The 27,150-nt window shown below is 33.4% G+C and overlaps 1 protein-coding gene across 1 annotated transcript; it reads right to left on the bottom strand.

Moving 5' to 3' along the window:
- Positions 1-49: 49 nt before the first annotated feature.
- On the bottom strand, positions 50-24,217 carry LOC126827665 (protein Wnt-4). Its single transcript, XM_050557116.2, has 4 exons — positions 23,568-24,217; positions 20,942-21,180; positions 18,279-18,556; positions 50-1,599 (listed from the first exon to the last, which is right to left on the bottom strand). The coding sequence occupies exons 1-4, from the start codon at positions 23,651-23,653 to the stop codon at positions 1,132-1,134; spliced, it is 1,071 nt and encodes a 356-aa protein (XP_050413073.1). The 5' UTR covers positions 23,654-24,217; the 3' UTR covers positions 50-1,131.
- Positions 24,218-27,150: the final 2,933 nt, after the last annotated feature.

The raw sequence follows: 27,150 nt of genomic DNA, 5'->3' as shown, positions 1-27,150 counted from the left end.
ATATGACAAGAACATCGCTCCAAATAAAACAAACTACAAACAAAATATATACAATCAAAAATTTATCTTATTTTTCCATATTTTACAAACAGAATTGTTTACACGATTCATTATACTACATATTCTATATTTTACAATAAATGATACTATACAAAAAAATCTTTCTATACAAATAGTACAAAAACGATAATATATCTAACAATAACATATAATTAACAAATACGGCATTAATTACCCTGGTCAGTACAGGATTCAATACAAATTTATACATCATAAATGCTCATTCAGAAGAGGAAGAACAGTTACCAACAGTCTCATTGTACACTTCGGGAAGTGTACTTCATTTTTTCCTGGAAGAATAAATAATTGGGATCTATGGTTATTTAAATTTTATTAACGGGTTTCTAATTTAGGCACAAATTCACTTAAACGAACATAGTAGAATCTGTAAGTTCTGAATTAAGAGAAAGTAAAGTATTACTCTATAAATAATAAAAACAATTAGCATCTACATGAATATCATTAGTCTATTTTGAGATTTGAGATTCAAATAATGGCGTCATCACTACCACAAGAACTCTTGGTCCTACACGTCACTAACACGTGATATAAAACTGGCCATATGATTGGTCTACAACAAAGGGGAGATAAGCACTAAAATACTGACGTCCTTGTCTCCTGAGTCTAATTTCTATACAATAGGCACTCATAGATTAAACACATACGTATAACAATAATAAATAGAGCGCGAACATTTACACATAACATAGCAAAAATGCGACAATATTTACAAATTTTTAAATAAAACTGAGGTCAATCGTTGCATGTATTGACAATCATCTTCGTGTCCATTATCGACACGTCATCACATTTTGTGTTCATTCAACGTGTCTTATTGGTCAATCTTGAACACTGCTTTTAGCACGAAGTGCACATAAAGTTTGTAGAGTGTGAATTTCAAACTTTTTCTTTTCTAATAACAGATCTATAGAACTGAAGGTTGGTGTTTCACGGTTATGGCCTTTTGAACACCATATTTTTAAAAGGGACTTTTTATGGGACTACAACTGGGCGGACATAGTGTACGATTTAAGTAACAGAAAACAATAACATAACACGTCCAAAATAATTTCACAGACACGTGTGCTCTTCCACTTTACGTTCACATTCTTTGCACTTGACGTAACAGCACCATAAGAATTTACACATACATCTTTCTACTACTGTCACAATACGAGTCCTGTAACCACGCCCACAACACAATAATTCACAACCGTCTATCGCTTTCGACGTTCTGTTACAAATACGTCCGTGGGTACCTAATGACCCAGTCTTTTTATCGGCTTCGCAAAAATCGGGTGAAGCCACCATATAAACTAAATCGGATTCTGTGTGTCTTTTAAATTGTGGATTTAACGGAACCAATTCATTCCTGGTTCCTTTTACTTGATGTTTGACTTCCGTGGCTCCATCGAATTTTTCTTTTAATATTTCTCCCACTTTTTTGAATGATGGCATTGCTTTCCAACACGTTCTCATCTCACACGATCCCGATACACCGTGACATTTACAATCCACCTTCATATTAGCATCAACAGCCTGAAAAACATCAAACATTTGATAATTAGTAGGGGGAAATCGTTAACTTTTCATCTCTATATAAAATAGTTTACTCTTTTTCAAGATTTATGCAAATCAATTATTTTTGGAATGTCAATGGGCAAGGGATTGGCCATTTTATGGCATAGGGGTTCGGCACCACATTAAATCCTTTCTAATTCAACGATCTCATAAACAACCAAAATTGTCTAATTAATAAAAGTGAAAACTATCAAAGTGAAAGAAAACCATAAACCAAACGGTAACTAATAAGAGTAAAATAACTGAACTCCGTGATATCAACAACACGTGTGTATCATGTGGCTACTATAATGAAAATATGTAAATGATATGCTTGTCTTTGAACTGTGCTCAAGGCGAGGGAAACTGTACATAACATCTAAAGTGTCGCCATGTTTTGCCAGCCCTTTCCCCACCGGTAATTCCTGGAGCATAGCTAGCGAGATATCAATAGCTCGAAAAATTTGTGTAATCGTAAATAATGAGGCTATGTCGCCTACATTTATGTGAAATTACAACTTTGAGAAGTCAAGAAATACACATTTTGCTTGAATATAATACAAAGATGTCTACTAAGTGAACTCTTTAACAAATGAAAAGTGGTACCAAGTGTTTCAGAATAGCATTTTTAGGTCCTAATTTATGATATTAAATATCAGAAATTAGGGCTTAAGCGAACACAACTTTTACTATTTATTCTCTGAAATTGTAATAATTATCAGAGAGGATAAATTCATCTAAAAATAATGGCGACCTACACCATATGACCCTAAAATATGCCCTTCACGAACCAATAAGAGTAACCCAGCTATCGATCGCTATTGAAGACAATGGTATGCGATTTATGAAGTAAATAAAAGTATATGACATTAACGAGAGGTTATAAAGATGAGATTTAATTAGAAATACGAAGGGACCATCAATTTTATCGCCCACCACACCGATAATACACTAGAAAATCACCGCATAAAACCCTCATCAACAGCGACTTTAGATTTTCAGGAACGATAACCCATTCACTGCTTAAAAGGATTTTACTCTCCCGCGGTAATTAAACACAGTTTGAATTGGTCATCTTTTATGAGGTCTTGTTAGTGGACATGAGATTGCTTTAGTATCAATGAGCTTAGAACTACACAAGCCCCCTGGCTATTTATTGCTCGGACCTCACACACACACGCACACCGAACACCTTGATCACGCCTTTTGGGGTTCGATTGGCAAGGTTTATGTTGCCTTGTTCCTTACTAACCCCAAGCGCTCTGTTACACAATTTTGACAATATTTAGTTCTTATGATGGTGTGATTGCCTGGTACTGAGGCTACCAGGAGGCTCGGTTTATTTGTCATCTGAAAGCAATATTCACACTAAAGAGAGAATACCCTATTTGTTAACTTTATCAAGTCATAAAGTTTACTTCTTAGTCGTTGCGCTTGGAAATGTTTTTCTATTAGGCTGTAGCTGTGAATGGGCGGTAGTTTTATGGATGTGGGAAGGACATTTTGGTGTTAATTGAAGTTATTTCCTGTCGTCTTTATGTGCTATGACATAGGGTTTAAGGTGGGTTTAAATCTATTTTATGATCGTGTATTTGATAGTAAGGAGAAGCGATGGGATAGATCTAAACACGATACACTCGGTTTACTTAGACATTTATTAGCCACAAAACCTATTTATGACTGTTAAGTATATTGGCTGTCATTTTCATAGATAGAAAAGATTTGGAGTTAAGAGCGCGAGCGAAACTCATAAAACTATCCTCGGTTCTGTTAATGGATCCTTTGAAAAATATCCGCCTCTTTGCCACATGCCGCCTATCTATAGATTACAGAAATGAAATCCAAGCATGGGTCCATGAAGGGATAAGTTTTAATAATATGGTAGAGAATGCCCTAGTGTATTAATTATTTAATACCCAGGAGAATAAACAATTAACGTTGCATAGATATACGCAAATATCTATGAAGAATGGACACCGTAAAAATATCCTACATAAAAATAATCCTTCGCCATTGACAAAACTATCAGTAAATATCAACATTAAATTCAGATTAATCTTTTTCTGGTGATATACTTAAATCTACAAGTATGTAAAATGAACGAAATTAATCCAGCAAATTAGCATAACAAATGCATTTATTACATATACTGGCATTTGTTGGCTCGAACAAAATGCGGACGATAATAAGCCTTTTCCGTTACTAGTTAAATATATTACAATAAATAAAAGACAGCGATAGAATCTGTCTATTGGTAACAAGGTCTATTTGGTCCAGACCTCTCGAGATCCCGTTATACTTACATCCAATATACCCCAATGTTTTATCTATATACCACACTCTGCTTCCCCGCCATTAATTGGCATTGATAACCTTTCTGTATACCATGTCGATTAAAGCACGTATTATATATATATTTTATCTAAGTGTTATTTTATAATATTTATCTCTAATACATTGAGTAATAGGTAGATAATAAGTATAGTGTAGATTTCATCAGGGGTGATTCATGGGCTATTTGGTCTCGACATGGTGAAATGTGATGCTATATCAATGAACTCTACTATCCATGATGAGGGGTTATTGTCATTCGTGTATTTTAAATATTAGATAAAGCTCCTCTGTTAGTAATACGACTCACCCACTGTCATAATTATAGATGTCTTGATAAACATGATTTATTTTACTATATTTACCTTCAATTGCTCAGTTTTCATTCTATTGTTCACTTTCTTATTTGATAATTAACCAACTCATCGGCGCGCTCATTGGATATTAATTAATCAATAAACGATTCATTTATTCATTACATTATCAGAACTATCATTTATTTATCTAGAACTTCTAGGATAATTAGTTGCTGTTTTTAAAATTAAGAACAGAAATGCATATCTATGCATGTAGCATGTAGTACTAGAATTAACTCTCTATGATATTAGTAATTATTCCAATATACAAAATACTTAATGTAGATATACGCCCACGCTATATACGCTGCATGATGAAAAGTACTGAATGTGTACTAACGTGGTTCACCACTAATGTATGCACCGAGTAAAAATTGTTTCTTGGTCAGAAATATTTGTATAAGAAGCCATCCAAAAGTTTCAAATAAATACTACAAGATTTGAAATCGTTTATATTTTATTCTGATATATTGACATGTTGAAAATAGCTAGCCAAAATATCCAGACTGGCATTCAAATAACGCAAAATGTATTTGACAAATAGATAAACTATTTAGAAGATTATTTAGTTGTCTATGAAACTTCCATTTTACACAATCCGTGACACTTGAATACTTGATGTCATGCCAGCATGTGCCGCTGTGTTAAACGATCCTGTTTTGTTTTCTGCAAATAAAGTCTTGAAATTTAATTTCAATCTGTGGCGTGTTTTATCTTGGGTACACGTGCAGTTTCCCGCCATAAAAACCAATATCTGGAACTGATGACATGATAATCAATCCTAGACAGGTGCCTTCTGGGATATTAATTAACATCCAGATTATTTATTGCTGAGAATCCAACCAAACGAAACAAAACAAAGGGCGCTCATATTAAGGGAGCGAATTCGTGTGTCAAGAATAGCAAACCTCGGATGCCTAACTTTGATATCAATGAAGTACAATGAAAATGGTAAAGGCATTGAAGACATTATCAGTCTAATCAAGCCGTACTATAAATCAAAACAATATGTTTATAACAACCTGCATGTTGGATTTGAACATAATGAATCTCTCATCGACAACTAACTGTCTTTTTCATATCGGTTGTGAAAAATATAGACAAAAATATCAAGGAATGCGAGTACACCGCACCTCTTAATGACTTCTGTTCGGGCTTCAACACCCCTTTAGCATTCAACGTGTCATTTCTGATACGGTACCAATAATGTTAACAAGTACAAATACATTTACATTGGATCCATTTCAAGAGACAGTATACTATATACCTTCATCTTTCACACCAATGCTCCTCTCTTTATTGATAGCATATACAGCAACAATAAAAACTGCTTTATTCTGCCAAAACACTTCAGCCAAACGAGACGAGAAAATGCGAAATGGTGGCTAGAAAATACAATAGTTAAACCACCTGGTACATATTGGGACTGTGTTGGAACATCGGATCACTTTCTCCCACTTCCCTAGACTTTATTTACACGTTTCAGACACTCATTTATCATCGCTGAAATGGACCCTGTATTTGTTGATTTTTTGCCGTCTTTCAATCCGCGCCTTTTCAAAAACTACTTCGGCAGTTTCAGAATGCTGACAAGATATCAATCATGCGCTGACTTAGCCAGGAATATTGTGTCTGAACAGAAGTGTATTTTTAGTTGTACCGATATGTCACTGGTGCAAACTGGTTGTACTGAATACAACTTTGTATTGTAGATATTAATAACTATAACTATATTATGCTGCTAAATAATTCAGGGCTACCAACACTAACCTAACTAGTCACTTTAACCCTAGAAAACGGAAACTGGTTCCAAAATCAAAAATATTGTCACAGAGACAAACCCGGAGAAACCCCAGGAGATTAAGCAGGCGACCCTACTCCTTGACACGTACATATGTAGGTTGGAAACCACGCCACTTGACTCAATGATAGACCTTATTATATAAAGCGCACGCGTTAGACCATTCGGCCATCTACCACCCACCATCTTAGAAATCTCAGATAAATAGAAAAATTACATCATCGTTAAAACAAATGTTTGCTTTTTTTTCGAAAAAAAGTTATATAAAGATGACCGATAAAATATAAAGTTTGAAAAACATAAACACAAGAAGAAACCAGAAACCAACAATGACGTACAACGGTGTTCTTCTCTTGACAAGTTTACTGGGCGAGAGCTGTCAAATCTCAAGATTTAAACGAGATCTTTTGACGTCTCGCAATATCTCGTCTAACGAGATCGCGACCGCCACCTATATAAATGCCATTATGTTTTATATTAAAGGGGATACATCGTTTTGATGGCATCTTTTAAAACTGACATTTAACATCATTAGTGACCTCTTGCTTTGTGTCGGCATTAATTACGAGCGAATGGTGATGGTTCAAGTAGGCCTGTCATGAGTATTTATTTAAGAATCTGTACGAGTGAAACAGAACGTACATTTTAGATAATAAATTTACAGACGCTATGATATATGTGGAAGTTAATTTGTGAAGAAAAAAATCGTTGTTGGTTTTCTATTAAAACTATAGGCATATAAATTAGCTAGCAACTAAAGATGAAGTAGGCTTAATATGCATTTCATAAATAGAATACACTGTTGAGTTGATAATTGCATGATATACCATATTTAATATGGCTATTTTTTTTATATTATTATTATTTCTGGTGATCGCTTGTTGTCTGAGAAATTTAAGATCAAATTATCTAAACCTCTTTACGTTTATGAGCGCCATCTGTCAGCGCGTGCTGGGAATGGATTGCGCGTGCTAATGAGATGATTTGGATGTTAATGAGCCCGCGAGTTCTGATTTACGAGATTAATGGACGTATTGAGTACACATGAAAACGTGACGTGACGTTTTATGCCAAGAATATGGCGACGTTCGAATGGCGGTTACTAGGCAGGTTTGATCAACAGCACATCAACTGGTAAAAGTTAATATTCCATAGCGTCTAGTTGAGAGAACATACAATATGCTTGATAAGCATTATCTTACGTATAATTATCGATTGTTCATTAAGCCTGATGCCGTTCACGAATGTAAAAATAAATCACAGGTAATTATTGATATTTCATTAACCTGTAATCCTAAATCACATTCTGAAGGATAAAATCCTTATTAAATATGCAGTGAATTAGTAATAAGATAACGTGCGAGTTTGGGTCTCATTTTCTTAGTAGTTCGACATTAACTAAACTCATTACAGGGTAACCGCTCTTTAGTTACGTACAAAACTCTTAAGTTGTAAAGAAGAGGTTTTTAATTAACATTTACCAAACGTCAACAGCAATCTTGGATGTTGATGGATGTCTTCGAAACAAATAAATGTCAAAACCGATAGTACATCAATAGTTGTTTATCGCGTTACGCATCAAATTTAATTGGTCGCATCTGAAAAAAGGGGTGATATTTAAACAAAAGAAATGCCAAGCATTGCTACCGCCTTGTACCACAACGTATTAGGGCAGATTCTCCCTCGAGATCTTATCAAAGTGTCTTTGCATTCCCCGCTCCCCGCCCAACCACGCCCCCTGTACTGCTGCTTGAAAGCAGGTAGAGTACTAGAGATGTCAAACGGGGTGGTCTACATGACAAATGACTTTTCTAACACCGTGGTATTTCTCTGATTAAGGGTGTATAACTAACTGGCGTATCTTTACATGTATTAGTAACAAGCATGTGTAAAGACTTCACTGATAAGTAACACAATAACATGTAGTATGGCAAAGAGTTCAGACAGGGAAAGGACACCCTTTACAACTAAAACAGGATTTAGACTGTTAAACTTAACAGGAGCAAAAAGTCGCGGAAGAAAAAAGAAGAAAAAAAACCCCACCAAACCCCCGAGTAACGCTGATTCATAGTGTAACTAGAATTGCACATCTGTACTAAGGTTATCTGTGAATGAAATATTTCTATAGTTAGCTGCTTGATCTATTCTCTGTCTACTGCAAGTCGACGTCTTGCTTGGCCGTTAACAATTTTATACAAACAAATATGCCGAAAGTGCATCGCGTTTTCTTAACCCGTATTCCGTTCTCGTCTAGGCGAATATTCAACATGCATTTTTCGATATGTTCAGAGAAGCAGGGAGGAAGGATAATATTATAAAAGTTGCGATATTCAATATTGCTCAACTGTCTAATATAATCCCCCAGATAAACACAAAGGAAGAAAAATAAAATCGTGAATTAAGCTAACTATGATTTATTTATAGAATTTAACATATATTTCCTGTTTGACCCCCCCATTTCTTCCTAAATACCCAGTACTTGAAAATGTCATAAAGAGTCGTATGTCACTTCGTCCCCCTGATCGTACCTTTAGACATAGACAATGTAATCTGTCTAACAAAGATAAAGTATAAGATGTTAAGTCAACTCGTATCCTTCAACAAAGAAACCGATTATCCGAAGAAAATCCAGGGAATTTAGTTTATTTTGTAAACAAATCCTGTTACAAATTTACCTAACACTGTAGAAGACAGAAAACATGAATTTGATGATGCCTCTCCTTCATCAAGCTGTTGTTTGACATGGCTATGATATATTAGAGTGTATATGAGGGTATATGTAAACCAGACCATCAGATAACGAGATAATCGTTAATAGATATAATACCAATAATAACTACACTGGAAGAGAGTCAATTTGTTATCTGGTGCCCGGAACTTGATGGCATTTAAGATTTCTGTATTGCATAAGTTAATTAAAACGCTAATTGATAATCAAGACGATTATTAACCCTCTGTAAGATGGATATCTGTACCTGACAAATAACGGAATTAAAATCTATTCATTCATTAAGATAGATTTTGTTAATTTTTATTTAAAGTAGTGTGCTGTTACGTTTTAGAATGTCAAAGCAATGATTAACATTCAATGTGCGGCCCATACACCGTGTTATTTTTTGAAATATGTGGAAGTATCAATGACGGTATGTTATTTGTGGTTTACTATTATCAATAGAGGGTCTTTAAAGATAATGCGAGTTAAAGTATATCAAAGGTTTAAACTAGACTCATATATATCAACTTATTCACATGCCTTGTATACAGTAAATCCTGCCATCTTTATATCTGTGCATACTTAAACCATTAATACCTCTATGCGAAATTCTTTAAAATAAGATAATATCACGATCAGACCCACTGCTTTTCCCGACCTTTCTTTGTTAGAGAGCAAGGGAGGTAATAATGACCAAGAACGATGTTCCTGAATAAATATAAAAAACAAACACCTTTGTCAAAATTACTACAACATTAGCAAATATTACATGGCCATGCTAAGCCTGGTCTGAAATACAACGCCTTCAGACCTAACTTTAATAAAGAAGTTGTTGAAGTGTATGGATAACTAAACAATGACATGGATTCGACTCTCAAGAGACCTCTTCTGGCGAGACTACCTTCATATAAATAAATATGAAGTTGGCCATCCCGTGCCCTCAGGGACTTACTTCAAAATGAACAGTATGTTTTAGTTTAATTCTTTGGTGACCATCTTTGTTTTGTTTTTAATAGACGAATAGTTAGCACCTGTTGAATTTTGGTCCAATGGTCATCTTTTTGTGTGTCTTTGATCAGAATTAAAAGATGCGTTTTCCTTTCGGAATATATAATATCCCACCTTGTTTTAAAGATGTTTGAAAGATTGTTTACTACAACAACACCTCTAAATTAATAAATCCAGATATGAGATTTAATGCACACCTTTTTGGAATGTTCAGTGGAGCTTATAACAGGTAATATAATGACAAATTGTTGTGTTATCCAACTCAACAGAGACATATTTACAACTGCAGATAAATATAAGAATTACTCTAAAATAGTTTTGATTAAAACAGCGATAAAACGACGCTTTACACGTAACGCACTGAAGCGTAGTCGTTTAAACCAATAAGAGAATTTCTATCAAAAAAGTGTTTTAAAATTGAAATAGTTCCATTTAAATCGGTTGCTCGGTGCAAGTTTTGATCCAGAACTTATATCAATAAATTGTCAGTCAGTCACCAATTAATAAAAAGATAGACATGTTTTTCTCATGGAATAAATCTGTTTTTATCGTTTGTGGTTGTATTCACAATGTTCACGCTATTATATGAAATGAACAAAATGTTTATTAAATGCGTGACATTTATTAAACGGGGATTTTATCCACAGTAGGAATTAAACAATACTTTCTTTTTACAATTCATAGCTTAATAAAATTCACACGTATTGATCAAATAAAAAGCGCACCGTACACATTATGATATAGTCATTTAAATGTGGCCAATATTCTCAAAAAGATGCGATTCAATAGGCGATTATTTACATGATTGTTTTGACACGAACAACATCTTTACTTAAATACTATAGGTGTGAACGTTTAATCAATTAAATTCATAATCATCTCTATAAATGTTCTTTTTTTATATAGAAAAAAGTAATATGGCCACCTGTTATTTTATTTTAAATGATTTAATATATTAATAGGTGAGAAAATACTCAAGGTAGTTACTTTTTCAATTGTGAGATATCATAATTTCGTTTTCGTTACACGAGAAAATGGTCGCCCCAAACATTAATTGAATTGTTGATCAAATTACGTTTAACAAGAAGATAGATTACCATCATCTCTTTTTTAAACTTAATGACTGGTGTACCATTTAACCTTACCCTAAACAAAAGATGGTATAAAGACAATGGGCATTATTAGGGGGTCAAATTGCCACTTTTAAAAAGTCAAGTACGTGTTATTTTCTACATTTCTTGCATTGTGTTGTCTAATCGTACTACTTGACCTTGTGCTAGTCTGAATACAAGTCATAATACATCACAAAAATTAAAATGATGTTTAATTTAGAAAATGATCTTTTTTATAAAGAAAATCAAAGTGGTGTTAAATTCGTATTAAGGGGAATTTAACTGCGTGTAAATAACACAGAGGCTGAGAATAAAGAAAATATAGGTCTAAATACTAACTTTACCTATATAGCTTCAATTGTCATTTTGATTTAGCGTTCATTACAGATTTCTTTCTTTGTATCTATCTGTAATTTAGCTCGATTTTCGAATTCAGATCTCTGAATAACTCAAAACCAATAAATTTAATTTGAATTTCAAATTTAAAAAAAAATGTTTGTCAAGCTAATCTTCAACATTCGCCATAAGAAATTGTGTGTTCTGCTCGTGTTACTTAAGAGACAAACTATTAGGCACTTCTTGCAGGAAATGGGTTCAGCGTTTCACATTTCAGTACAGACTGTCAGAAATGTTGTTTCCAAGATTTGAAACAATTGAGACGAGCCTCGTTAATTCTCTTCTAAACAAAGGTGAAATAGGAGCTAATAGCCGAAATTATCCAGAACGACACACTAACGTTTTAAGCTCTTTAGAAGAACGGGCCGATTGTTTGGTGAGCCAACTTTAATTCGTGGTGAAAGCAGCGACAATAACGCCTTTGCGCCTTCTTAAAGATGTCGAAATACCGTGAGGCCAAATAAACAGAAGCTTGTTGACAAGAGATTAGAATTTAGCTACATTCTCACTCACTCTAGGCACCCGGTGCTGAGATTTGGGCATATTTTTAGAATGTCCGAAATAGCTAGAAATATTTTGCGCACATTCATGGGGTGACTGTTTAGGACGTGATGTAAGGTTGAAAAGGTACCCAATAACCGCTTCAACAAAAGTTACTCTGATCTGACAAACTTTGTCAAACACAATGTAGCTTTACATTCGAACAGAAAAAAAACGTCATGTGATTTTTCTACGAAACCTTGTATAAAAAAAATAGCAAATTTATCCTTATGTTTTGTTTCAATGCATCTTTTAGAAATGTTCTTGGCAAATTATTTTATATGCACTTTCTGAATTTCTATGGATATGTTATACTTCAAATCCCGAATTAAATATGACACATGCTGACTCTAATGGATGGAGGGGTATCTCTAAAATATCAGTATGGAATGAAATCGTGACCGTCAAATTAGAATAATTCGTTTATTGCGTTGTTAAGGTTTTCGGTGTCAGAAATTAAAAGAAAACTACAGGTTTCTAAATAGATATATTGCATATGATTAGTACCCTGCCCATACGCACGTCGTCATCAAAATAAGACGGAAAAAAGAGAGTTCTAGAAATTTCTGAATATATATTTATGAATGTGTATATTTTCACCACCAACGCGTTGAATATATCTAGATTAAGTGATAATTAGAACTATAGCTATGTTTAAATACTTAACATAGAAATGACATGATTACTTTGACAGCTTGCACAATCTTTGGCATTCGAATCATATTCTCATTTTGACAACTTCTGTTATTACTAGGGTTTATGTAACATCTATCATGTGTGTAAACTCGTTCTGTTTCAAAACTTTAATTGTTTTTACTTTTCTGGTAATAACGAGTGTATCCTGACCTTTCCGTTCCTTTAAAGAAACAGAGAACCTTTTAGAGTTGATAACATTCAAAACAAATCTGAGCCTCTTTCGGGGATTTTTTTTTACTTATAGGGGAATTTTGATATATTTGATATCAAATAAGACCAGTTTAGAGAGAGATACATAAGTTTACTGACGAATGGTGCAATGGCAAAAATTTATTTTTATAGGAAATTAAACCGGAAACTTAAGTATTAGAGAAAAATAAACTGAATTCAAACCTAAGCTAGAAAACTAATGCTTTGAGAACCCATGTTGTTATTGTCTATTACAAATTTAACGTCCAATACATTATGTATGGTATTATGGACAGGTTGATTTAATTAACATTATTTACATGAAGAAATGATAAAAAAGGGGTAAAAACATACAAAAGGAGTTCTTGTATGTGAAAATGTCACTTTAAAACACGGCGTTAAAAATCGTGGTTGATTTTCGTTTTTTTTTATATTTTTATTTATTTGTGAGGCCTTTGTGTCTATGTATTTTTGTGCTCATTATTACTATAGTGTCTATTGCAACCGTTTCTTTTGCCTTCACACTATTCTTACACAATCTAAAGAAACTCTACCATAATTACACAATTACATCAGATCAAAGACACTTTTCTGATATTTTATACCTTAATGAGCGGTGTTAAATTGGGGTTGATTGGATCAATTGGGAATAGTTTCCATCTATTTATTCTGAAGCGTCCCATAAGGATAGAGTTAGCAGTGTTATTTTTTTTAGATCCCCTTAGACGCCTTTAGTGTTTTCAATGAGTAATCAGATGGTTGCTGTTCTGCTTGACCATAGATTTGGTTAAATATATCTTAAGCTTCTGGGTAAAACGATCACTGGCGGTTCCTTTAATTAGCCAATTGGTTAATTACCATCTGATCAATTATCAGGCGGGTTTTAAGATAATGATCGATAGACAAACAAGGACTTAATATACGTATACATGTTTTCAAACATGGAGTATTAATCTTATGTATGCCTAAAAACTTTATTATCTACTCGGTCGTTTCAAAAGGGAAGTGATCATCATTTGGTTCAGAGCAAGCAAGCCTCTACCCCCACCCCACCAGTTGCCCTTCATCAAAACAAATGTCAAATTAAACAAATAAACAACCTGACCAACTATAATTTGTGAATTAACGGGAAGCTTTTCTATCCAGTATCTATCTAAATAAAGTTATAGGTCAATTTTGTGGTTAAAAAAGTTAACCTAATAGAGAATGGCATGAAAAAAATCAAAGGACCACCACATTCTATAAAACAGTAGGTCTTCATTATAAAAACACAAGACATATTGGAATTTCTGGTAATTCTCAATGAAGGTGAAGGTTGCACTTGTTCATTTCCAGACTCCATGTATCAAAGACTTCTAACACATGTTGTAGATATACAAAATATATTTACTTAGCACATGGTAAATCTCAACTTGTCTCAGTCTTCTTACTCAATCAAATCTTAAAATGTCGGCAATTCAATTATATACATATGCTTTGTACGAACGAGTTGAATGGCGCGAAGGGACTATCAGTTTTCCTCATTGCCATGTGAAACAATTCTATATTGTTTGTTTAATTCAATGAGACGCATCATGGTCGAACGTACACCCAAGATGATTGAACATCCTCGTTAGCCTAAAAATGTTTTATACTATAACTCATGATATAAATATCATTACAAACAAAGATAGGGGATTTTGTATGCGATGATAATGACAACAAATTGATATTCTCAAGTTGAGTTTAATAAACCCATTTCTATTCACCGGGGATCAAAACGTTTCCATTAACAATACCCATGTTTTTCTCCAATTTTGTTTTGGGCGTGTTATTTAACCCTCTGGGCAGAACCAGTATCATTTAAGGTGTTGTCTTTTGATCAATGACAATCGATGACTATGAGTCCCTTGTCAGACATTACTGATAGATAAAATATATATAGCAGACATGAACAACTCAAGTAGCTGGTCCCAGGGTATCATGCCACGAAAACTGGGGTTGCAACAAAAACAACCTGTTTTAAATTAAAGATACTCAATGAAAGCCGTTTATTCTCTCGAGATGTCATCGGATTCCCTTGATGTATAATAAAGGATATTTACAAAGATCGTACTAGAAAACAAACACAGTTTATTCTAGGGTGTCAACAAATGCTATATATTCTCTTTTAAATATAGTTTACATTTGCTTCGTATTATCAACAACAAATTTCGGAATGAATTTTCTGATATTTGAAATGAGGAGTCTTGCCTGATTCTTTTAACGTTGACTGATAATTACTTAAAAAGTCATAAATCTCTACCTAAAGTCTCAAATTTACCTAATTATTCACTCCATATGCAAAGAATGGGCAGTTTCAATTATCCCCATTATGACGGGTTTATCCCCACGGGGATTAGGGCACTCATAAAATTTGGCACTGTCAATAAGGTATTATTACTTGGGGGACAATAAGAGGGTGACAGGTTTAAGAGCTGATAAATAAAGAATAGTAAATATGTGTGTAAAGTCGAGTTGTTGAACAATGATAACACTAGAAATTATACTGATATCATGGCACATCATAAACCATAAACTTATTTACGTCCAAAGAACTGTCCACAACACCAAGTGTCAATTGGTGATTTACGACAACCCACAATCTGCTCTGGGGATATGGGCTGAACCATTAGTTCAAGTGTCAAAAAATATGGTTTTGCATTCGCGAAAACAACCCAGCTTATTATGACACAAAAGTCATTACATATCCCTGTAAGAACTCATATTTAGAATTGAATTTGAACAGTGGAATTCAAATCTTTTAGTAACCACGAATTGGGTGTTACAAGAAAAAGCTGCACACCAGAAGTTATCAAATAAAATGAAACGAATAAAATTTAAAAGGTTAACCCCGAGGCTACTGGTATATTATAAGGTCTAATTAACGATTACCTCAACAGACATGCTATTGTTGTCAATACGTGTAGGCAATATGTCAGGTTAGCTTAATTGAGCATGAAAGTGTCACTTGAGATACAAACAAGTTCTTTGTGGTCAGATTGGAAGGTGGTAGGGGGCGGTAAAACTTGTAAACATGGCGTGTTACTACAACATGCCGTGTGCTGTAACGCTCGAAGCTTTACAACATTCGTCTTAAATTTCATATAGCCATGGAAATAAACGTAAATAATATCTTTAAAAGGGTTATTTTTCTAATGCTGTTGAATTACACGACAAATAGGTTGCCTAGACTATATTTCATGAATAATTCATACATTTTTATTTGAAATGTCGTGAGTTTATTTGTACTGATATGCATAAATAAATCGGTTTTACAATCGTTTAGACAGATGTAAAATGTCGTTTTAAAGAAAAAGTTTAATAAGAACTTTAAGAACAGTGGATATAGCCTATATATTTAGCTTTGTGAGTAGGTATACGATGATATCTTTAGATAAAAAAAAACACACCTGAATGGGAGCAAATTAGAAAGTAAATGCCTCGATGATTTGATAAACAAACTAAAAGAAACTCCTAAACGAGAGCAAAAGATATATAGAGTAAATTAAAAACAAATTAGTATGGAGTCGCTAAAATTCCACGCATTCAGCCAGATATATTTAAAACGTATTGTAGATGTTAAATATAGGTGAAATGGGGTATAGGCAATGTGCTGTATCTTAAACCAATCGTGGGAACTCCATACAATAAATCATGTGTGAGAAGTAACATAGACATGGAAATCTCAGGTACTATTGTTTTCTTATATCACAGTTCCTATCATCTTTCAGGTGTCAAGCACATCTATATGGTAGGTATATGACAGGTATATGAGGGCCATTACGACATTTATATCACCCTTTTCTGAAACGAGCCATTATATACACTGCAGTGTAATCATTCATTCAGAGTAATTATAACACAATATTGTTAAAATAAACAGCTCTGATTATGTCACAGATATTTACCAAATTACCTCGACTATTGAAATAAAACTAATTGCGTACCTTAGTTACGACTGATAAGAGAGTCACGATAGGGTAATATAGAGTAAAATACGATGTAGGTCTTATAACATCTAACCCAGACACGGCATCAACATGTTCTGCATCATTGTTTATAAAAAATACTGTTAGAAATTAAATCAACTTTATATTTGTTTATCAAACAGAGAAGACCATCAATCATACTAGTGTTAATTGAGAACTAATGTCTGATGTTACTATGATCTATATCTTGTGTTTACGACGTTAACTTAGTAGTAACGCTATATTAATGTTAACATTTTCTCGGGAACTTGCAAGTAACTATTAGAACAAAATCAGTTTGTTTTAAAGCACTAAACAAATGGGCCGTGACACGCAGGAATAGTTTGTGTTTTTTTCCTTTAGTGGTTATTTGAATTATCCATGCACTAGTCCAAGACAGCAATTAAGATACCCCCGAGACAAGTCTCGTGAGCATAATCGCGAGTTGCAGGTATAGGTTGATGAGATCGCAAAACCGTATGACCAAGTTCAAGACCTTTTCAGTCATTTGACAAAAAGATTCTGACAAACCAACCCTTAACGGCCTTAAAATGTCTACATTGGGATTTGTGGTGTTGTTGTTGGTGGCTTTAGAAGGGAGACGGTACCAAATTGTTTGGTGCGACCTAAACCCTATCTTTAGATGGTGAGCACGATGAACGAGCAACAAGCCATTGTGGATGATCTGAACCATGACTCCTAAACATCACCAACTTTAAACTAATGACACTATAAAACGTGCTTGGTGAAGATTCGAGTATAAAATGACGGTAAATAAGCAAGAGACCTTAACCCAGCATTCTCTATAAGATTCACCGTTTCGTGGGCTTTAGGGATTTGTAAAGTGAACAATGCTAATAATACTCTACCACTTTTAACTGTTCGTTTTGTTGGACGGGATTTGTATAAACTACACTAACAAAGATATAACAGGGTCAACCTATTCAAAAACAAATTTCTCCCACAGCCATAAAACGGAACGAAAGGGTTAAAAAAAATTTACGACCCTGTAAAAAAGACGAAAGTGTGTGGATCTTGAGCTAAATACTTTCATTTGGCTTTATTCATATTCTAATGACAGTCTAAGCTACACCCATATCATACAGATCGTCCTATTTTATCTATTTATTTGATTCTTTTTGATCTTGGTCGGCGAGAGACCATCCTCTAAACGTCATAGACCGAATATTCTCAAATGAATAACCAATTATTCCTTTTATGGATAAAGAATCCAATGTATTAATCATGATATGTGGGAATAGGAAAACAGAATCATCACCAATGATGCGCGAAAAGAAGACAATAGCATAGAGGCGTTACCGGTGACGTTTTCCTTCAGGAATTTATCTATCTTAAGGAGCATGATAATTTTTTAGATGAAAATGGTAACATCATTGTCTTGTGGGTTAAATAAAACGTGACTTCTGTGAGGCAGTATGTATTTGTTTTGGTGGGAGAGGGTTTAGTTGGGCTATAAAAGTTTTGATTAAATCTGTCTTTTTTTGTTAAGAAAATTCTCCAACTTACCTTCCTACCAGCTTCATTGTTATGTAAGTTCATCAAAGCTCGACCCGAATTTTTTCTTTTCTTCCCTTTTTCTCTTGCATCGACAAATGCCTTGGAAAAGGCCATCCCGTAGTCCACGTTATCCGAACAACCGGACCACTCAAATCCTTCTTTAGATCGTCCCCGTACAGTTCTATCACAACCACATTTTTGAAGTGTACCGCTACTGCAAGCACGTGTTACAGAATGCGCAACTCCAGCCGACGATATGGCATGTACAAACGCTGCTTCTCTTGTACCTATTGACAGAAAAAAAAAGAAAAAAATAATTGTTACATTTTGATTGACTTGAATGGGCGAATTGAAATTTAATATTTTATAATAGAAAATTAAACTGAGTAACATTACATTTCCGGTGAAAAAAAATTGAATGAAAAATAAAAACATAGTATAATTTTCTGTTTCAAATGCTACAAATCACAGGGACAATATACCACAATACAAGTACGTCATATTCCTTCTCGAATATTCTAAAATTAATCCCAAATTATATTATTATTAAATTCTTGATTAAATGTATGTTGTTCTAGAAAATGTCATTTTGATCATTTTCACATCACCTCTTTCCTATACATGATTGATAAAAGGGGTATTTTTTCATGTAAACTAAATAGTCTATCAGTATATTATTTAGTCACTGCAACGCTATAATAACACATAATTAGTACTTCAAAGAAATGAAAGAGAATAAGTCTCTAATAATTGTAGACCAAACAGTTTCATTCGGTAATTTTTTTCTCCCAAATAATTCTTGACTTGACAATCCACCCTAAATCTAAGTCAGTTATTCATCATTAAATGAAGGGAAAAAATCTTTTGATGTGAAAACAGGCTGGTATATGAACTATTAAACTTAGTACATGTCGTTAGACCTGTTACTCGCCAGTAATAAGTAAATAAATGCATAAACAAAAGTTCAACTGTATGGAAACATTTATAAGAATTTATAAAAATATTTACATGAAATTTTAAACATAAAATAAAATGAGTGTGTGGATTTATTGTACATAGTTCTATCAGTTCTTTTTAATTATTTCAGACCTGCAAGTCTTGGTATTTATTCTTTGTTAATTTTGTTAATGTTATATATCGATTTTAAATGTAAATCAAAAGATTTTGAATGTATTTATTTGTGGAGTAAAAGTTATACGATGGTTATAGCATTTTAAGTAGACGAAGCTAACTGGAATTTTCATATGCATTACAATATCATATACACCGTCTAGCGTAAAAAAGCCTCTTGCAATATGTAAAAGATATATATACAAGTAAATGAAATGTTTATATCTGTAAAGCACGTGAAATATGGCGCGTGTTGAGTGACGTTATCAGCACGAGGTCTGAAATATGGAAAACGGAATTTTGGTTAGCATAACCCTAGTAAACCTTACTACTCATATCACTATAATCTTGTCTTATCTTGTACAATTTATTGTTGAAAATTAATAAATGTCTATCCTCCTCTGCATGCTTAATAGTAAGCCAGAATGTTGGGCCCTATCTCAGCAAGCTTGGAATTGTAAGCCAGAACTTTTGGGACCTGTGATTTTCAATCTAAAACTCTGTATTGATTCTAATACATGTTTTCGTTGTTTTGTAACAGATATAGACATTTGTCGTTATTTCTAAATGCAGTTTTTCGAAAATATTAATATAATGTGATGAATGGGTGGTATATTCAAATTGTGTTGCCCGATACCATCATCATCGATGATGTAATGCACGCTGGTCTAAATGGCATCCAAAATAGAACACTCTACAAAGCACTCACAATTTATAGAAATGTTTTGCATGATTGTAGGCGTATTGAAAGATTTATAAGAGATAGTAGACACAATAGATGTATATATGACGTAATATATTTAAGCATAACGGTTACACGCAGCATCAGTTATAATTAGCCATATAGAATGATATATGACATGACACGTGCAAATAACAACATGGTATATTAAATAACCTATGAATAGGTAATGCGATAGACTCAATGACATGAAACCTACATGACTTTTTCAACATCCGTTTTTTTCCTTATTGAATGATTGAATATTTCATTATGTTTCTCGTATTTCAACACCATTTTTTATGATTTATATCTAATAAACACATTAAACCGTACAAAACCTTACATTGCCTACGTATTGCATATATATTTTAAAAAACAAATCAGATCATTATCGTGTGTATAAGGTTATTACAAGAGTACTAATTACGTAAATAAAGTAATTTCAAATACACCATGTTCATTAGATATTGAATTAGAAACAATTACATCAACATGTAGTTGTCGATGTGTTTACATATTGAAATTTATCTATCTTAATTGAAACAACTTCAATAAAAAATGTTTTTAAAATAACTATTTAATGTGTAGGTCGACCTTTCGATCTAATTCATGACACAACCGATATATAGTGTGAATAATAAGCATATAGAGTATTTAGTTAGAATTTAATATCCTAGTATTGAACTGAATGCATTAAACGGCAAATATTGATATAAAATTCATAAATGTGTTGTTAATAGTATACAATTATTGAATTTCAAGTTTCTAAATTCTTCAAGATGTTTTTCAAAATGCATTTTTTAAATATTTTTATTTCAGGAATAGCCTGTTTACTTACCTTGTTTTAAAATCACATTTCCAAAAAGTTTTTTATTATCCGCTGTAGAACAATTCCAGCGTCTATTTTTAAACTGTGATTGGCATTCTTCTATGGCTACAAGAGCGCCCACTTTAACATTGTCCATAATCTCTAAATTTTTACGACATAATTTCTTTTGTCTTTTAACAAACCCGTACAAGGAATCACAATGGTCTTCACTGTCGATGCTTCCTATTGAAGTCATTTTAGCTAAAGCCCTGAAATGGTAAAAACATAAAAAAAAAACATACTTTAAATTCTCTTTAACATCAATTAACATGTTAATATATTAATAACTAAATTAATGTGTCTAAAATACCACTAACTGTTTCTTGAACAGTGTCAATGCTAATCTGCACTCCAGGAAGTCATTATTTATTGATGAAACACAAACTGGTTTCAGTTGACGTCGTTTATCAGTTATCTACATAATTATGAAGCAACTCTATGTTCAGTGAATTCCTTAATGTGGAGATTTCAGTTGACTCTTTATTTGGTCAGCGGAAACCCCCGTCGTCTGATGATATGTGGCCTTTGCATTTATTTTCAGGACCATGTTTTGATATTTGTAACAACCTAAACTGCATACATATTATTTTCTTTAAAAAAAAGTGATTGGCATGGACAAACTAAAAATGCGTTTATAACTTTATGAGGAGTATAGAACTTCTGATCAAACTGATAGTCGATATTTTTGATGTATAGAGGAAGCTTCATTAAACAGAATTGATGAAACAAAATGAATGTAGGGATAAAGTAACTTGAATACGATAAACATGTATATTTTATTAGCATATTGTGCTAATATATTGTGGCATTAGGTTATGTGAGATAAAAGATAAAACTGCTTGTATCGGGTAGATGTGAAAATGCAAACTACCGAGTTCATACTCATCGATCAACTGAGAATTAGTTTGCCGGCCTAGACAACAGATAGTTTCCAACCTTTTTTCTATCGAACGAAATGTCGTATTTAGTCTACGTTTACACACTTATTGAGATGTATTACTAAACACAATTCTTTAGTTCAACTCGAGAACTCTTTGTTTTTGCAGCTTCTCGTTTTCGTCTGCAGTCAAAAATACTACAAAGAAGTTCTGGCGAAATTGTCCCCCCGCATTCCATACGTTACCAAATAAATTGGCACGCCAAAATAATCAGTTAATCTTTGAGCAATAAGTTACAATTTCGAACTGATTTTCCGTTATTTGTAGCCTTTCTGAAACATTTCTGCGATTCGTACTTAATTTTACGTGATGCGCATTACACCGAGTCAAATGTAACTGTAACTTCCCCAATATTAACTAACAGTACCAGATGATGAGTCGCGTTGAAAGATCTGTGTTCTGTAGAAAGAAATCACGTAGAAATACGATTAACATATTCAAAGAAGGCATCCGTGTTGGACTTTAGCAGACGCGTTTATTTCCTCCGTCCAATATTACCTTTCCTTCTGTTAACGCAACCTTCCAGTCCGCCCAAAATATCTGAAGAAATCCTTTGATTAACGCAGACGATAAAATCAGACGTTAGAAACTTAAAATGTCAACATTAAAGAAAGGGGAGTGATTTATGGGGGCCATTTTATAAAGGTAAAGGGGGCTAGGTGATTAAAGAAATAATAATAACCGTGAATGAGTGAAATACCTCACTCCTATCTATTTGCATGGCTAGGCAAGGGTGTATGGAAATTACAAATTCGATCCTTTTTACTTTCTTGACTGATATTTTAAGTTTAATATCTTGAAATTGGATCCCAAATTTAAGCATATCAGATCATAAATACTCCAGGTCGACCCCCGTTTCAAATATATAAGAGCCCACTCTTAGAGAGTATTAACTATATAATTACTTGTTGGTTGCTATACCCTGAATAATATAAACGAGAGTTTAAAACGAATAAGTCTAAATCTTTACGACAAATGAATTAAAAATTGAAATCCATTAACGTACAGCGACCAAATGTCACATTTATCATGAAGAGATACGAATGAATTAGATTAATAACTTTATAATGAAGGAGAACATAAATATTTCCTACTGGGTAATCAAACCATGTGTACACTGGGCATTATATCTAGTATTGGTTTTTACTTTTACAATTTTCGAATACCATTGATATCTATTTTAAAAATAATCAAAATAAATAAATTGTAGTACACCATCCGTTCTTGTGCTGTTCTTTTTTGGTGCTGGGGACATGGTATTAGTTTAGAATGGAAACACAAATATAGTTATAAACTATTTTAAACGATGACTGTCTTAAATAAAGCTATACCACTCTCTCTATCTTTTAAATGTCTTTTAAGAAGAAGTCATCGACATGCTGTTTCCAGATTGCAAATGTTTCAGTTGGTAAAAATTTGCGTTATTAAGTTGAGTGATGACATGACATATTCCAAATGATGATGAATGAACGAGAATGGTAAATGTTTCATTAATAACCTTCCAGCAGCATGTTAAGAACCGGCAGAAATCTGTACGACAGCACACCCTTGTTTATGTGACCACAATCGTAAGGGTATAAAACTCTGTGTTCATGTTTTATGCTCACACGTTTGATTGATTTAAATATAGAAATGGAAATAAAAGTTTGTATACTTACAGCCAACGAACACTATCAACTGCCGGTAAGGTATGGTACAAGACACACAGTCCAAATATGATATTTAACACATCTGTGTAGTACATCCTAGATAATCCACGTCCGACCTAACTCCAAGACAAACCGATCATAGATAGCGATTGTTATTGCGGATACGGTTACTGGTATTGATCCGACGTTTGGTCGACGTCAACTGATAAATAGTAGCAAGTTTAAATCTATTTAATCTTATATCTCCATGTATTAACACCATGTCGGGTCCCGTCAGACATAGAGTTGACCAGTTAAAACATCAATTAATACCACAACTCCATGGCTAATTAATCCAATTACCCAAACAATAGAAATTACCAAAGACACCAACTAATTACAAGACAATAAACGAGACACGATTTACACCTCGGTACCAATATTTTCAAATTATATATACGTCATCGATAATTCGATTATTGTAACACTCTCTAAAACTTCACTAGTTCAAACGATATCGGCCAATCGCGAGTTCGATATCAGACGTCGACGGCGACGAGTTGTTATTTTTTATGTAACGGATCCTTTAGTTTCGGACACTTCAACTATTGACGATATGTTCACTTAGTGATACTTGAGAGTGTTTTAAGAGAAACTCACACCGTGTTGGATATGATACGCCTGGTCTACTTCAACTTTCAACCACTCGTAGTCGTCGTTTTAGCTCCGCCCCTAGCGCGTGTGTTATTAACAACCCCTGTAAGCACGTGGTGTACCAATAAACCAGAATACATGTTTTTATTTACCAAATATCTTCATCGAGATGAATGATACATTACTGAAACAAAAAATATAAAACTGTTGATAAATTATTTCTTTTCATGATATGGAACTCGGATTCTAAATCGCCTGCACATTTTCCAAATAACTCACTTTGGTTTTTGTTTATTGATAGCCATGGCAGAATTTCCAGAATTTACAAAATTCTGTTAATCATAAAGAAATTTTCTTTTTGAAATTTAACTGGGTTTTTTTTAAATAAAAACTGTTAAATTGTCATATAAATCCAACACATCTTTAAAATTTAAAAAAATCTAATTAGGTCAGAGTCGCATTAATCTCTGAATGACTAAGTATACCAAATAAACAATAACCACCTAATTTTAAAAGTAACGCCGTAAAAACAGCTTTAACGAGTTTTTAATCGAATGAAAAAGATGTGAAATAGGCGAGAAAATGAGGGGATAATTTGAAGAAGTACAGCAGGGGTTTTACGAGGTGTTATAAACTAGAATTTTTTATTGCCTTGTGAAATATCCGTATTGTTAATTACCCCTATAACGTTTTAACAGACCCTGGATCTGATGGTTTCTCCATATTTATAATACAATTACTATACTCAAGGCACAGTTAAAGTAAAATAAACTCAGTCCCATGAAATGTTTTCTTTGTAAGAAATGATAGCAAGTAAAAGCCAAGTGATTGTTTTAAATAGACATAAGACCCAGAGATATAAGGATAACGAGATTTCAGCATGAATACACATACTAGATTCTCATATACACCTTTTCCTAAATTCAAAATCATTGAATAAAAAAAAAATGGTTCTTTAATACCATCCAATCTAACATCCAAAATAAGATAGTTGTGCTTTATCAAGAAAGAGTTTAAAACTAGATCTATTGAGGGTAAGCTTGAAGTTTACTACACATGAAGTGAACACCGAATTATATCCATATTAACATCATACCCCGACACCGTTCATTCTTTCTGTTCTATATAGATGCCTCGCTTATAGCAAGAAAGCACTTGATCAGATTTTGACTAACAGCATATGAGATATACAGGTTTTAGTTTGGGAACTTTCATTACAATGCTATTTTTATAATAATTTTTATAATCACAATATATAATCGGTATTTGTTGCGCTTATAATGCGTATATGTTGGAGGTGGGAAATATACGTTTTATAATAGATAACGAGAACAAAGATGGTGAAGATGGTGAGAATATTAAGAGGTTGGGAGGGAAGGCTATTAAGATCACAAAAAGGAAAATGTGAGAATTAGAGAAAACAAATGTAGAGGGGAAACATAATAGAAAGATACAGTAAATACTTACTTATATGGATAGATGAAACAGTTAAAGTTAAGAAGTTAAGTAAACACAACAATAGCTAGTTATGGCTGGTGTCAATATCTAATTATATATATAATATTTACTATTGTTCTTCAGGACATGTCTTTACTTATCATTCACAACTGAGTGTCAGTTTCTTTTTATAAACTCTATGTCACCAGTAATTGTAATCAGTTGACTTCTGTATGTAATGTTACCTTCATAGACTTTTCACATTACCGCTATAGTAGCTAACGTTATGAAATCGACACAAGACTTTGTTAAGACGAATTTGTAAGTAGCTTTGAAAAAGCGGTGGGGAGGGGCTGGAATATCTTTTTACCTAGTGTCGTGTTATAATCAATTGGATTTGTTTTGTATGGAAAGCGAAGGCTACTACGTCTGTAATAAGTTAATATTTAACACTTTTCGATTATGTTATTAGTAGGGTTGTGCTTATGATGATGCACATATTTGTATAATCTGCCGATTTGTTTTTCATGTTTTAATGACAATGTCGAAATACCTCTGGCATGGCTATTTATTATCACATTTGAAGACAAGACATAATACATGTATCGGCATTTCGTTATACCTGTTATTTTCCAAAAGGGATTCTGGCTGGGTCGTTTTCATCAGTGAAAATGAAATTGTTGGTGGTCAAACAAAGCAACGTAAAGATATGGTGAAACGTTGAACATAATCCATTGGGTTTAATCGATTTGTCGCTAACCTCCCCGCAAATCTATAATTGAATTCAATTTTCTTCGCGACATCAAAACATGGATACAGATCATGACATAAAGTATGTGATTTCCCACACTCACTAGCTGAGAATATCAGTTGAGTTTTCAGTCATTGATAAACTGTGTAGACCTATTATAATGTGTATTGTGAGATACGTTGAATGTAAACACCGGCTACTATCGGAAGGTTATTTATCATTGTTAGTAGGCAATTTGTGTAGAGATTAAAGTTAATCTGTGACAAGAACAAACTTCTCTAACCTCTCGACATGAACTAATCCCAAACTTTCCGGTTGCCGTGTTTCTCAGTTATTCACAGACAATGTTTTAAGCATCTACCAAACCCTTTATTTACATTCAATACAATCGGACATTTATTAAATTTCACTGTTAAATTTTTAGGTCATACGATGCTCACAAAACCAACCTCGTACTCAAAATACCTCAATGCGTAAGCAGCAGACCAGATTGAGAAGTATGAAATCACGCGTGTATGCCGATTACATGTGTATGTGTATTACCTGCGCGTGTGTATTACATAATATATGCATGTGTATTACATATATGCATGTGTATTACATATATGCATGTGTATTACATATATGCAAGTGTATTACATATATGCAAGTGTATTACATATATGCATGTGTATTACATATATGCATGTGTATTACATATATGCATGTGTATTACATATATGCATGTGTATAACATATATGCATGTGTAATTACATATATGCAAGTGTATT

Source organism: Patella vulgata, chromosome 7 (assembly GCF_932274485.2).
Source record: "Patella vulgata chromosome 7, xgPatVulg1.2, whole genome shotgun sequence".
NCBI classification, from domain to species: Eukaryota; Metazoa; Mollusca; class Gastropoda; family Patellidae; genus Patella; species Patella vulgata.
The sequence above is the reverse complement of the archived record's forward strand: the minus strand, read 5'-3'. Positions and strand labels throughout refer to the sequence as shown.